Raw genomic sequence first — 14,491 nt, 5'->3', positions numbered from 1 at the left:
TTCATGTAATTAACTTTTGATAATTGTATTGAGTCACATTGCTGCACGCTGCTAGATATGATCTATAGACAAGGTTAGGACTCGAGATTGATCTTCCTATAGAGACCATTATTGTGATTGGTATATACTCGGGGGCTACATACATACACACAACATGTTCATTTGGTCCTCCGTCCTCTCTCTTTAGGAAATATCGAAACCTCGACTCGAAATTTCATTTCGAGTTTTAATGATAAGAAAAGGAACTACCATGATATGAACTCTCACGTCCTCCCGGTGTCAGAATGGAGGTTGAAAATTTTAGAAGAAGAAAAGGGGTCCAACTATTCACACTCCCAAACAGTAACTTTGGGGGTGTGTGAGGACTAAATTGTCCTTCTCCCAAACCAAACCAGGCCAAATCCATTCCAGAAACACCCTCAACATCAAAATGGCATTTTCGACAATCCAACTCCCAAAATTACTGTTTGGGAGTGGATATAGCAAACATGGAAGAAAAGTCTGCAATCAGAAGCAAGCTCCCGGAACGAGGCTTAGATACGCAAAGGGACCATAATTAACCAAAGAGCTGTGATTTTGATCTAGTCGCCATCTCGGGAGTAGTATAAGTTATACAACAGTAGGAGCATTTGTTAAACTAATTTGTATTATCAATTACCACTAAAAAAAGTATTAGGTGAGAATAATGAACTATTAGGAGTCACCAAAAGCCATCAGGTTCAGATACAATTCATGGTCTCCTACTTCCTGGAGTCCGTCTCATTTCCTTGAGAATCCATTCTTGCACCCTAGTTGCAAATAAACTATTACATTTTCTTCGGGGTTAATTTCACTTAATGTTGGCCGGTTTCTGACATAACCCCCAGAATTTTGTTTATTCCACTTAACCCCTGTAAAATTGTTATGTAATCCTCGAAGCAACACCGTGAACTTTCAAATATTACACGTGATGGAAAAAGCACGAAAGTGCCCCCCAATTGTCAAAAGTTACCCTGTTCAAAAGGAATATTTTCATTATTTCCCCTTAATCGGTAAGGAGATCAGTTAGGCGGCGCACGCCCTCTGAGGAGAAAACTCTGAAGTTCCGAGATAACCCGAGTTAAAGGGGCTCAAAAGCCCACAAAGTCCCAGTGGTTAAGTGAAATTAACCCCGTTTCTCTCTTCCCTCCTCCTAATTGGATAGGTTGTAACTATGACTACCGCATGCAAACATATTAATCTTTTTGCAGGCACGGGTGGATGAGCGGGGGATGTTTTCTTTGCTGATGGTGGAACTCTTGGCCGGAAAGCTAAAAGATCTCTTACTGACCACCCAAGCCTTGGGCGGCTTTTAGGTAAATTTGCTTGTTTAGTTGTCGCTTTCACAAAAAAAGGAGGGCGTTAGCGCCAACTAAGAATGATCATGTACATTTATGTGTTTGTTTAGTGATTGTAGCTTTGGCTTTACCTACCAAATTGCGTATGACCCTTTTCTTTAGTGATTGTAGACTTTTGACGATTTCTTCCTTCCCCCCTACTTATTTTTGCTTGAAACTCTATCCTCTGCTAATGGTTTATGATGGCCGCATTGCTTTATTACAACAACAACAACAACAACAACAAGGCTAACCAAATCTATTTGAACCATGCACACATGCATAATTTACGTCAAAACGTAAGCATAATTTACGTCACAATTACGTACATGAATCTATCAAGACGTCTTAAAGGAACACGGTCTCGACAAAAATACGAGAAAACACATCTGCGAAGCAAGGCAACAAGCCTGAAAACAAGCAACAAACTGACATTCTCTATTCGGTAGCCGGATGATCAAAACATTTATCCAACTTTCCCGAAGATAAATTCATCAAATCAACCGTCACTAAAAAATGTTGGAGCTCAATAGCAGTATAATAATTCCACTGTTCGACTAGCAAGGACTGAGGCCAAAAGATGAACGCTACCAAAGAAAACTCCCCAAAGAAGAGCAAACAAAATTTCAACGAATGATATCCATGAACACCAGCGTCATAAGAAAATAGGAACCATGAAATCTTAAATCAATTATAGTCGAATAGATAGCACAGAGAAGCGACTACAAATTCAATAACAGCTCTGCTCTAAGCAAACGAAGCGTTTGTGAAATCGGTAGAAGCTTTGCATATCATCAACATTCTATAGTAAGCGTGAGCCACAAAAGTTTTATGAAGTCTTTAGAAGCCATTAACTGTAAGCATACGAAGATCCGTCACCAATTATGCTTTGCTTACCCTCTTTGACAGCAGCTCAAATAAGGAAGCATCTAGTTCGCAAGTTAGGAGAGAAACACAAATGCTTCTTGGAGAACTGTAATTTTGTAGGACAAAAGCCAGACTGAGATAAGTTTCCTGGAGGGTCGTAATTTTGTTGGACGAGGCAGATAAGTTTCTTGGACGGTCATAATTTAGTAGGACGAGCTAGCCATGAACAAATATACAAGGCAAGTACCTCGTACTGTTGTAAGACTTGAATGATTTTTAATTGGAAATTCCATAATATAGATGCAAGCAGAAAGCTGGAAAAAATGAATGAGATGAATATAGTTGAAATTTCTGGGGAAAAACTACTTACAGAAAACATATACATGTCTATATGCGAACGTTATTGGTTCATGAAGCCGAAGCAGTTCTGAAGCAGTTCTGAAAATTCTAGAAGCTCGCTGAAGGATCTTAAAAATCCTAGCTGGTTATAAACCAGAAAATATAGTGTGGAGGACTAGTGACTATCAGAGGATGATGACCTTGGTTCATGGAGACGAAGCGGTTCTAAAACTTTAAGAGCTCACTGAGGCAACCGTAACAAGTAGATACCATATCCACGGCTTCATAAGTGAAACTTGGGTAGGTCACCTAACTCTAAGTTTAATCAAACTTTCTCCCCCAAAATCCATTGAAGCATTCGACTCCAGCAGTGCAGCCGAAGGAAGAAGGCCAGCAGAACCCACATATCCTGTAGGTCTGAAACATAAGAATCTGATGGCACAATTCTTCAGGAAACATATTCGATTTACCTCTGACCTTTTGACATGTAGCTCTTCGAGCCTCTTATGTGTAAAAACAAATAAAGGGTCGAGTCATCAACACACCGGGAGAAAGTGTCATGCACACAGAAGCATCTAGAGAGCAAGAACCAATGAAGATAGCAGTGTAGGCGAACAAAACCACGTGAGGTAGGACGACAAAAGCAATTGAGTACTGAAGTGTGGCGAGCCGCTAAAGCGAGACCACGCCTCCTCAACACAAGAAAACAAAGACAATTTATCTTTTAGTGACATTCTACAGGTCCTTGTAATATATCCCTACTTAATTAAAAAACGACAATGATATAGGAAATATATCAAATTCTAATAGAGTTCAAAGAGACTTAACCAAGTTTAAGAAGTTCCCACAGGATCGCTCTTTAAAACACAGTTAATTAGCAACATAGGGCTACCCTTCATACAGATCATGCATCTAGCATCAAACAGTTCTTAGCTCCTGCTGCGACGCCTATCCCTGTTAGTGGATATAATAACAACGATAATTCTTATATACTCTTGTAGCATAAAAACTTAAGTGAGAGGAAAAAAGTCAAAATAATCAAATAATCAGCTAATTAGGTGATGTACCCATTGGCATAAGGCGATATGTCACGACGACTACGGCGAGATGGTGGTGACCTGCTGTAGCTGCGGCGGCGTGGTGGTGTCAAACTGTGACGGCGTGGAGAACGATAACGAGGACTGTAGCTCCTGCTCAAAGGCAGTAAAAGTTAGAATTCCACCATCAAACAGCATGCATTATCATTTGCTAAGGAGCAGCAGCATGCGACTGACAAGTTGAGTTGTGTTATACTGTGAGTTCGATGGATTAATCCTAGACCCAAATTGATAAGGAAGATACATACAAATATGGGAATACTCGATATGAGCAGCCAGCTCATTTAGCAATGTAAGTTGTCAAGAGATAGGAGTGTTGAGGTATATGTGATTCTTCTATGAGACTATTATGATGGGTCTCACCAATCGTCCATATCTTGGTAGCTTATACATTAAAATCGTATCAGGTGTACATGTGTGCATGCTTGAGTGCAATGCGTGAGTTAGATACATAAATCCTGAAAATTAATTGATATTAAAGATACAAAAAACTGAATATCAACAAAAAACAGAGAAAGACAACATGTAGAAATATCCAAAATTACACTGTATGAGCTTATGCAGTAGAAGAATTGAAACGAACATAGACAAGTAGCTTTCAAGAATGTAAATGTTTTCTTTGCTAATCACCAAATCCAAGTTGAAAAACATGAAGCCAAATATATAAATGAAAAACATTAAATTGTGTACACAATAAGCTAGAACTAATATTCAAGTGATTAGCATTTTCAATCAACCCATAGGAACTAAATAAAAGTTATAAAGTAACAAAACTGATATCCTCAAAATTTTATTTATTTATTTATTTTTGTATCCAAGATCAGAACTATTGTAATGTTATTACATATCTGCATTATCATCTATAACAACAATGCTTATAATTCACTCGAGGTCATCGAGAGTGTCATTCCCAACTATTCAGTGATTGATAAGTAGCCTCCATCGCTAACTAAAATGCTACAGTTTTCAAGTAGATATCTAACTACTAAATTTGCAAGCTCAATCAAGGTAAAGACTAAAGATTTTACACGTTAGTTATTTAAATTCACCAAAAGAACTTATGTTATCACAACGAAAGAGCGTGGTAATGGGTTTTAACTTCCACATTTAACTAACATGAATAACACAAGATACCTATCACCTATGCATCCAGCACAGAAAGACTTAATATAGGAAAATGGATAACAAACTGTTTCGGCAGCTAAACACGACAGACCAAAAGTAAAGATTGTGACCTATGAGGCACACTCACGTAATAGATCTAATCACGTTTAGTATATCCCAGGCAGTCAAGTAGATAACGCATGCTTGACGACCCCTTCGCAGTGCTTGCAAACTATTACTATGTGGCATTTATAAGAGTGTGTTTTTGTGAATCTTCCTTGACCTAGTTAAGTCCTTCATCAGACTCGGTTGGTCCCAAGGGGAAGCGGTCTAATCTTAACCTGGTTAAGGGGAGAAAAATGAGAAAAACTGGGCCAAATTGGTTCAGTTTTTTGCCAAACACAACTCAACTCCTTAATCAGGTTAATGGTTGTCGAACACAGCAGATTCATAAAACAGATGTAACTATATCCATGCAGGGATACCAGTGCGTATGGTCTTGATGTAGAGCTGTTCATTTAGAAACAATTACTGCATAAAGGAAAATGCTGAAAATTATATCCTTCCTTCCCCTAATTCCAAAAGACACAACACAATATTATTGGTACAAGGAAGTTAAGGAAGTTTAGGGAACAACTCAACCCACAACACGATTTCTATAACTGCATATAAGGTTTTCTCTTCCGACCTAAGATTGATATGAAAACCACAAGTTAAAACATCAACAGTAACTAACAGCCAAAAGTATTTGAGACACCAACTTTGTAGCACAACTATACTATCATTTCCAGAAGGTAACAAATTGAAGCGAAAAACTGAATCATGTCAACCCAATGACGTCTCCAACCTGTGGTAGCTATATTATATAATTAAAGATGGTTACCAAGCACAATTATTGCAGAATGATGATTTTCTTATCACATCCTTAAGGCAACGAATGGATGTAATGCAAAACAAGGTAAAAGTAGATCTCCATAAGCATCTGTAGCTAGATACACGATATAATTACCTCCGACCGTAGCTAGGACTCCTGCGGTATCTGGGACTTGGACTGCGACGCCTTCCGCTGCCTAATCCTCCAGGACCAATGCGCAACCGGCATTCACGAGCAAAGTGACCGGGCTCACCACACTCGTAGCATTTGAGATCAGAACCACCCCCATAACGGTCCCGACCACCACGTCCACCATCACCACCACCTTTTGAGTTATGAGAAAGCTCCACTCTCCAGCCATGCTTACCTATATAGAAAGAAGATATAGAAAGAAGATTTGAAGACACGAGAATTAGGGTGTGAGCAGCATAAACTGAAGTATTTAGTGATCAACTATTGTCAAATACAGCTGGTAGTTGTACTGAAGCAGATTAAATTAGAGGCGCCAGAAGTATCTCAGCAGTAGAAATTCAAGCTAGAAATATTCCTCGATCAAAATCTGAATTTAATTAATTTCCTGAACAATCAGAAAGAATTTAAAATTCATCCCAGTCTCCAATATAACACTGCTTTATAATACAACTATTAAAACTCCATCCACACCACAGAGGGAAAATGCTGGAAGAGATACTAAAATGGAAGTAAATTAGTGATATTTCATCTATGACGGGTCAATTAAATATAATCAATTACTCTAGAACCACTACATTGACCAAAACACCTATATATTTCCGATATAGAACTTGTATCATAACCATTAACAATTGTTATTATTCAGAACTAAGCTTAGACTGTGCACTAGTAAGCAGAAGGCTACTAATGATCACAAATATTAAGAAATTAATAATTTTAAGTCAGAAAAGAAGCACTAACAAGCGTTTTATAAAAATCAATCAGTAATTATTGGGCCTCATTACATAGCAACTGGTTTTTTTTAAGAAAGACTATCAGTGTAGATGTTTAGATGGATTAACACAATACTCAATTTCTTAATATTTCACCAAAAGCTATAAGCTTTTTTCTGACTTTATTGGGTAAAATTCTAGTTTTGCATAAAGGTTTATTCATCTCTGCGTATAGAAGTCCCGTCTTTAAAAAGTAAAGATCTGATTCTTTCTCCCCAATACATAAATTTATCTTTTCCATGCAGGACTCCTACTTAATTAGAAGCCTTGAGTCAGGGAAAATATGTAAAATGTGTTACTAAACTATCAAGTGTTTGTGTTGTTCCTGATGTCAGAGAAGCTGCCAGGTGGCAAGATGGCAAAGGCACCACTAGCAAGTATAGTATGTTTTTGAGGAAAACTCTGAAAATATCCTCATCTCAAAGTAAAAAATACATGCAGAAATACAACAAAAGAAGAAAATATTGAACACCATAGAGATAATATCTATCATATATCCAAATATAGTTAAAGCTAGTATTCACCGACATCTGTTGGGCATAATCTTCTTGATAGAATATCCTCAATTACTCTGATATTTGAATAAGAACCATAAGTTTTTCATGCACTCTATATAACCAAAATGTGCAAAAATGTACAGCAACTTTGTGCATACCAGCTAAATTGACCTCATGAGTTTACTTATACAAGTTTTTTTGCTTAGATACAACTATATCTCAAGCAGAGTACTAGCCTATTCAAGTGAATTTTTATTCTGTACCAGGAATTTTTGAATGTTGTAGACATCTATCTCGGACGAACAACATTACATGCATATACATGATGTTAATCATATCAATAAAGGTTAAATCTAATAAGAAAATCACACAATAGTGTGGCATTAGACCTAATTACCTCTGACTACCAAACAATAACACCTTAATGGAAAAAGGGTCCACTGGTCTATATGCTTCTATATATACTTCATGTCTGCTTAAATTTCATCTTACAGTTTATCTTTTGATTGTTTGCTTGTAAGAATATAGAATGTTTATATGTTGAGTAACAAGGTGAAAGAATTAGAACGACATGTAATCAAATCATAAACCAGTCTTTGTATATGACTGGTATATGAGAATTATCCTCTGGATCAATGTCAAATCAGGCCCAAAGTAATAATAAAATGGGTTAGCTATATACTTTAATGTTACCTATGGTTTATGATTTGATTTATAAAAGCTTCATCAAGGGTTTTAATGAGAAGCTAGGCGGGACATTATGATTCTCGCTAGCCCAAAATGGGTAATTTTCATACCCTTCTGCATAAGAAGAGTTTTCATCCATGCACTTGATTTTAGAGATAATGTTGGATAAAAAGTTTCATGTAGATATTTCTGTCTTAGTTTTTCGGGATCATTCATTATAGAAATATCCTCTGGTTCTAGATACAGAACCACTTCTGAAATGAGCTTTTGTCCATTCGACTTCTCTTTTTACTATTGAAGTAAAAGGTTCAGGATTATTTTCCTGTGAGATAAAATCGTCGGTCGATACTCAAAATAATATCTTTATTATCCAATATATCTTACAATAGAACACTCTTAATTTACAGAGGGAGATAAACAGAAGAACTCTCAGACTCTCTTCTCTTACAATCTTTTATTCTCTCACACAAGCTTTGCATAAACTTCAGACCCAACTTATATTTATAGACGTCGTTCCGAACTTCTGAAGGCTTCGATTCTTTTCTCACAACGACGTGGCATCTTTACTTTTCAAAAGTATAACTTTTAAAAAGTAAACATCATCTCTTTATTAAAGTAGCTTTTATAAAGCTTCTTTTAGAAAGCTGCTTTATAAAGTAACTTTATGGAAAGAGAATTCTAGACGGCTCCCCGAGCCCCGAGGCTCAATCTAGATTTTAATACTGCTTATGAAGTGAGATTTTTGCCTTTAAGGTCTGGCAAATTAGTGTCAAATATTTCTGTCCAAATATCATCCGGATCTTGAGCATCTTGAATAGGGATATCTTCTTCCATAGAATGGTGACTTCTGGTATCACCAGTATCAAAAGCTTCTACAAATCATATAAGAGAGTCTGGGTATTCAGATTATAGGATCTAACACATCTTCGATTCTTTTATTAAAGTATAACTTCTTGTATACACATCATGAAACATCCCAGACCTTTTATAAAGGCATAAACGATTTAATCTCACAGGAAAATAATCCTGAACCTTTTACTTCAGTAATAAAAAGAGAAGTTGAATGGACAGAATAGCTCATTTCAGAAGTGGTTCTGTATCTAGAACCAGAGGATATTTCTATAATGAATGATCCCGAAAAACTAAAACAGAAATATCTGCATGAAATTTTTTATCCAACATTATCTCTGAAATCAAGAGCATGGATGAAAACTCTTATCATGCAGAAGGGTATGGAAATTACCCATTTTTTGGGCTAGCGAGAATCATAATGTCCCGCCTAGCTTCAGTAAATGCATCATCTAAGAAGTTATACTTCCTCGAAATTGGGTCATTAATCCAAATCAAGAGCTACCATTGGTAAAAGCCCAAAACTCTAGAGAAATATATTTTTTTAATTACTGGGACTATAAGCAGGCCTTTCATGATGTGTTCTTATACTAGAACCCAAGGAATAAACATACTTAGCTGATTAAACTCTGTCTAGAAGCCCTTAAAAAGGGTATCCCAACTTCGTTCTATAAATGGTGGAAAACTTATGGTATTGAAATAAGTATTATTCCTGAACAATTGATGAAGTTATACTCATCATGAGTTGATTCCCATCCTATTCTTGCTAAAATGGATGAAAGCCAGCTCATAAATGGCATGTGTCTTATTCATTTCTTTGCTGAAGCAGAGATACCTTGAATTTGGAATTGATCGTTTGAATGTGATTGGACTATTTCTCATATACCAGCCCTTAAAAGAAAAGTTCGATTGTCGTTGGTGGAATGGCATTTGCCTTGAAACCAAAGTTAAACAATTGGAAGAAATAATTCAGAAAAATACTTCTGTTCTTGAGACTCATATGACTCAAGAGATTCAAAAGGAAAATCCGATGCTAAAAATAGCAAAAATGATGAGGAAATATCCTCAAAGTTCTGAAGTAGAAATTCAACAGAAGTTCTTAGAATATTTCAAAAGACAATTTGTAGAAGCTTTTGATACTGATGATACTAGAAGCCACTATTCTATGGAAGAAGACACCCCTAATCAAGATGTTCAAGATCCGGATAACATTTGGGCAGAAATATTTGACACTAATTTGCCAAATCTTAAAGGCAAAAATCCCGCTTCATAAGCAGTATTAAAATCTAGATTGAGCCTCGGGGAGCCGTCTAGAATCCTCTTTCCATAAAACTACTTTATAAAGCAGCTTTCTAAAATAAGCTTTATAAAAGCTACTTCAATAAAGAGATGTTTACTTTTTAAAAGTTAATACTTTTGAAAAGTAAAGATGCCACATCGTTGTCAAAAAAGAATCGAAGCCTTCAGAAGTTCGGAACGACGTATATAAATATAAGTTGAGTATGAAGTTTATGCAAGTTTGTGTAAGAAAATAAAAGATTGTAAGAGAAGAGAGTCTGAGAGTTCTTCTGTTTACCTCCCTCTGTAAATTAAGAGTGTTCTATTGTAAGATATATTGGATAATAAAGATATTATTTTGAGTATCGACCATCTCACTCTGTAAGTCCTCTATTCATTTTCTTTGTTGATTTTTGTTTCCGCCTTACTATTAACTATATATATATATATATATATTATATATATATATATATATATATATATATATATATATATACTATATATATATATCATATATATTAGTAAGACTCGCTATCAACTTAAGACATACAGGATGACTGAGTTATACGATAAGGGCCTATTTGGTTGTTTCCTAAAATCAAAGAAAAGGAAATTAGATTAGGAAATCGTTAAAATTTATTTTTCATCCATTTCCATCCTTAAGAAAAGATTTATATATATATAGAAGACTCCTATCAACTTAAGTTGATGTCCACCAAACATCCACTCATTTATTAATATAAAAAATCTTTTCATATCATGCAAGAAGATCCCTAGGCAATATGAGAGGCCTAAAAAGTTCGGTGGACAACTTTTTGCTATCCACTTAAGTTGACACAAGTTTTACTCTCTCTCTCTCTCTCTCTCTCTCTCTATATATATATATATATATATATATATATATATATATATATTATATATATAATATATATGCACAAAATAATGAAGAAATTGAAGATAATTAAAATATTCGGACCAAATATAAAAATATGCTTCTCTACATACCATCCATGTCGCGAATTGCATCAAGAGCATCTCGGCGATCATCAAAGTCAATGAAAGCATAGCCAGGTGGTCTTCTGGCTACCCATACACTGCCATCAAAAGAATATAAAGAATTAAGTAGATATACACAAGATGCATTTCGTCATACCTACATCACTGATTAGGAACTTCGCAAATGCCCACAAATAAATCCACAGCCTAAAAGCTTTATTCGGATGATATAGGACTTCACATGGATAAAAAATAATAGTTCCTTATTTTTCTCATCATGCAAAAGCAGAGATATTGCTTTACATTTTTATGCTGCAATCAGATTTAGCACGTAAATAGCCAACAATGGGATACAACAACTGAACAAAGTAAAGGGACAAACTAGATGATTAAGAATATAAACTGCAGTCAAGAAAGAAACAAATGGAATTCTAGATATACCTTCGTAAAACTCCAAACACACGAAACTCGTCTTCGAGTTCCCTCTCAGTCACCCGTGCATCCAAATTGCCGACATAAACCCGGGTCATACTGTCAACTATATACCCAACTCTATAATTAAGAAAATAATAATAATATATCAATCGAGCCTGAAGTTCACAGAACTGATTGCGATAACTCTACAGGATTCATTACAGAAACGTTCTCAGTCAAACCATAAAAAGACATAGAAATTAATACAAAAGAATGATAGGAATCAAAAAGATAAAAGAAGTAAAACTAATAACAGAAATTATTTACTTGAACAGTATTTCCAACAACTAATCAGTTCCAGTTTCCAACAATATTTTAACTGATATAAAAGAAGTAGAAGAAAAAAGAATATGACTTGCTTGACGAAATCAAGTGAATTCTTCAATTTTCGACAAAATCTTGAGGAACTTGCGATGAAATTCGATGATCTAGGGATTCAATTTGAAGTATTAGAGAGGAACAGGGGAAGATTCGTGTGTTACCCGCTTGATTTGCTAAGAATTTGATGGGAATTTTGCGATTTATGATAATTTGGGGCGAACGGGGAAGCGCTCTCAAACCCTAGCGTACAGGCGACGGGAGCTTCTGGATTGTTCGAAATATATAAGGGAGTACATAAAGTTTCTGGGATTTTTCAGCAAAGTATAATCAAGATTTTTTAGTTGCGGAAAACTACAACCGGTTCTTAAAATAAAAGGGGTAATTGCATATTAATCCCTTTACATCTTCTTTAATTACCATGTAGTCCCTCAGATCTCAGGATTTGCAAAAAAAATCCCTTGGGTCTTCATTTTTCTTGCCAATTCACACCTCTGATAGAGATTATAGAGGACAAGAGTATCAACTCTTAATGGAATTTCACCCTAATTAATAAACTTCACATGACCAGAGAGACAACTTGGCAATGAAAATGAATATTTGAGGGGTGGCAATAAAGGATGATCTACGAGACTAATATGCCATTACTTCAAAACTTAATTAAGAAATAACATAAACTATTTTAAATTGTTGCCTGCATTATTGATGGGTTGGATAGAAAATCTAAAACATCCTTGAAATAGAAGAGAAAAGTACAGAAAATATATAAGACTAAACTCTCGAATACGTATCTCAAATCTCAACGTCTCGTACGAAAGCATCTAATGACCTATCCTTATTGTGTGATAGGAGTTGAAGCAATGATAGAAATTAGAGAGTGTAGGTTATATAGCAAACGCCTAAGAGCAACATTTTGTTGTAAACAACCAATAACTTTCAAAATTGTACAATAAACCCAATAACTTTTGAAATTCTAGAAAATCTCCAATAAGTTTACGCATCTTTTGCAGATAACCCCATAAATTTGAATAAAAGACAATATAAAATGGTTTTGAAACTTATTGTGTAATTAGTGTAATTTAGCCAAAAGATACTAAGGGGCTGTTTGTTTCAATTTTTTTGGGGGATATATGGTGGATTTCAAGTTTTGGGATGTAAAAAGTGCTTTTTTTTTAGTTTTGGTATTCCTTAAACTTTGTTTGTTTCATTTTTTTGGGGATATTGAATCCCTAAATTATAAAAAAATAATATATTTTTAGGATTTGTGAAATCATCTCTTTTGTTTTAACTTCTTTTTGGGATATAAGGTGGATTACAAGTTTTTTGGGTTTTAGAATTCCATAAACCATGTTTGTTTCAAAACTAATTTTAGGATATTGAATCCCCAAATAATAAAAAATTATTATATTTTAGAATTTGTGAAATCCTACAATTGAGAGAGGATGTAGGTTGGATATTGATGTATTAATGCTTATAATATAAGATTAATATATTAAATATAATATTATAATAATATAATATTTAATATAATACATCTATTCCTCTATAATTATAGGAGGACCCAAGAATCACTGTTCATGCTTTAGTAAATGCTGCAGTAAATTACTGTAGCATTATATATATATAATATATTATATTATATAATAAATAATATATATATATATTATATATATAATATATATATAATATAATATATTATACATTATATATATATATTATAATAAATATAATATATATATATATATATATATATATATAATATAGATAATTTATATATAATATATAATATTATAAATTTAACAAACAAAATATTATAAATTTTGGTATTCCAAATCCCAAAATATTGATGAAACAAACAAAATTTTAAAGATCCCAAAACATGTAAAAAATTTTATGGATTTCAAATTCTATGGTGAAATCCATATCCATAAATTTTGGGATACAAAACAAACACCCCCTAATAGTTTCTACAAAAGTTATTGGGGTTTTAGTGCATATTTGGAAGCTAATAGGGGTTTATTGCAAGCACGAAAAGTTCTTGGAGATTTAGTGCAATTTATCCAATTAGAAAATCCACCTTAACTTTGAATGATTATCCAACAAACCCTTATAACTTCCAAAATATAAGAAAACATCCTTAAGTTTAAAGGGTTACCATAAGACCTATTTTCAATTTTAAAGATCTATAAGGAGGAATTTTTCAAAACAGCCCCAAAAAGTTTTTTATTTTTAAAAATCGACCCGTTTTTTTATCAAAATCGACCCACTTTTTGCCACGTGGGCTTAATGACGTTCCTAAACAGTCGGGGTTGCCAACCCCGACTGTTTAGGACATGAAAAGAGTTCTAATTGGGGTTTAACACCCTCCTAAACAGTCTAGGTTGCCAACCCCGACTGTTTAGGAACTTCATTAAGTCCACGTGGCAAAAAGTGGGTCGATTTTGATAAATAAATGAAAATCGGGTCGGTTTTAAAAATAAAAATCTTTTTGGGACTGTTTTAAAAATTTGTTCATCTATAAGAAAGCACTTCTTAATAATGTTAAACTGCAAGTTGCACGTGGATGGATAAAATCAGACCAAGGGACAAATTTGTTAGTGAAAATAAGCAGTTCATGTTTTTTTGACTTTTTCCTAAAAGCTTAAAGATAAAGGGGTCTAGTAACCCCTAAAGTTAAGGGGGTTTTCTGAAATATTTGGAAAGTTATGGGGGCTATCTGATAATCATCCAAAATAAATAAATTTTCCCTTCCTTGACAATGTTAGGAAAGTTTTTGTATAATTTGATATGT

At 34.5% G+C, this 14,491-nt stretch overlaps 1 protein-coding gene across 5 annotated transcripts; it reads right to left on the bottom strand.

Annotated features, from left to right (window-relative positions):
- Window positions 2,014-12,001, bottom strand: LOC109845666 (serine/arginine-rich splicing factor RSZ21A-like). Of its 5 annotated transcripts, none has more exons than XR_002248462.1 (7): window positions 11,865-12,001; window positions 11,350-11,460; window positions 10,918-11,006; window positions 5,772-6,003; window positions 3,629-3,751; window positions 2,593-3,515; window positions 2,014-2,328 (listed from the first exon to the last, which is right to left on the bottom strand). XR_002248462.1 is itself a non-coding variant. In XM_020414965.1 (6 exons), the coding sequence occupies exons 2-6, from the start codon at window positions 11,436-11,438 to the stop codon at window positions 3,491-3,493; spliced, it is 558 nt and encodes a 185-aa protein (XP_020270554.1). In that variant the 5' UTR covers window positions 11,439-11,460; window positions 11,865-12,001; the 3' UTR covers window positions 2,014-3,490. The 5 variants fall into 5 exon arrangements, 2 of the variants coding, with proteins under 2 accessions (XP_020270554.1, XP_020270672.1); XR_002248458.1 differs by having other exon boundaries at window positions 2,014-2,970; window positions 3,032-3,515; XR_002248460.1 differs by having other exon boundaries at window positions 2,014-2,970; window positions 3,039-3,515.

The sequence above is a fragment of the Asparagus officinalis genome, chromosome 1, assembly GCF_001876935.1.
Source record: "Asparagus officinalis chromosome 1, Aspof.V1, whole genome shotgun sequence".
NCBI classification, from domain to species: domain Eukaryota; kingdom Viridiplantae; phylum Streptophyta; class Magnoliopsida; order Asparagales; family Asparagaceae; genus Asparagus; species Asparagus officinalis.
Note: the sequence above shows the minus strand (reverse complement) of the source record. Positions and strands in the feature narration are given on the sequence as shown.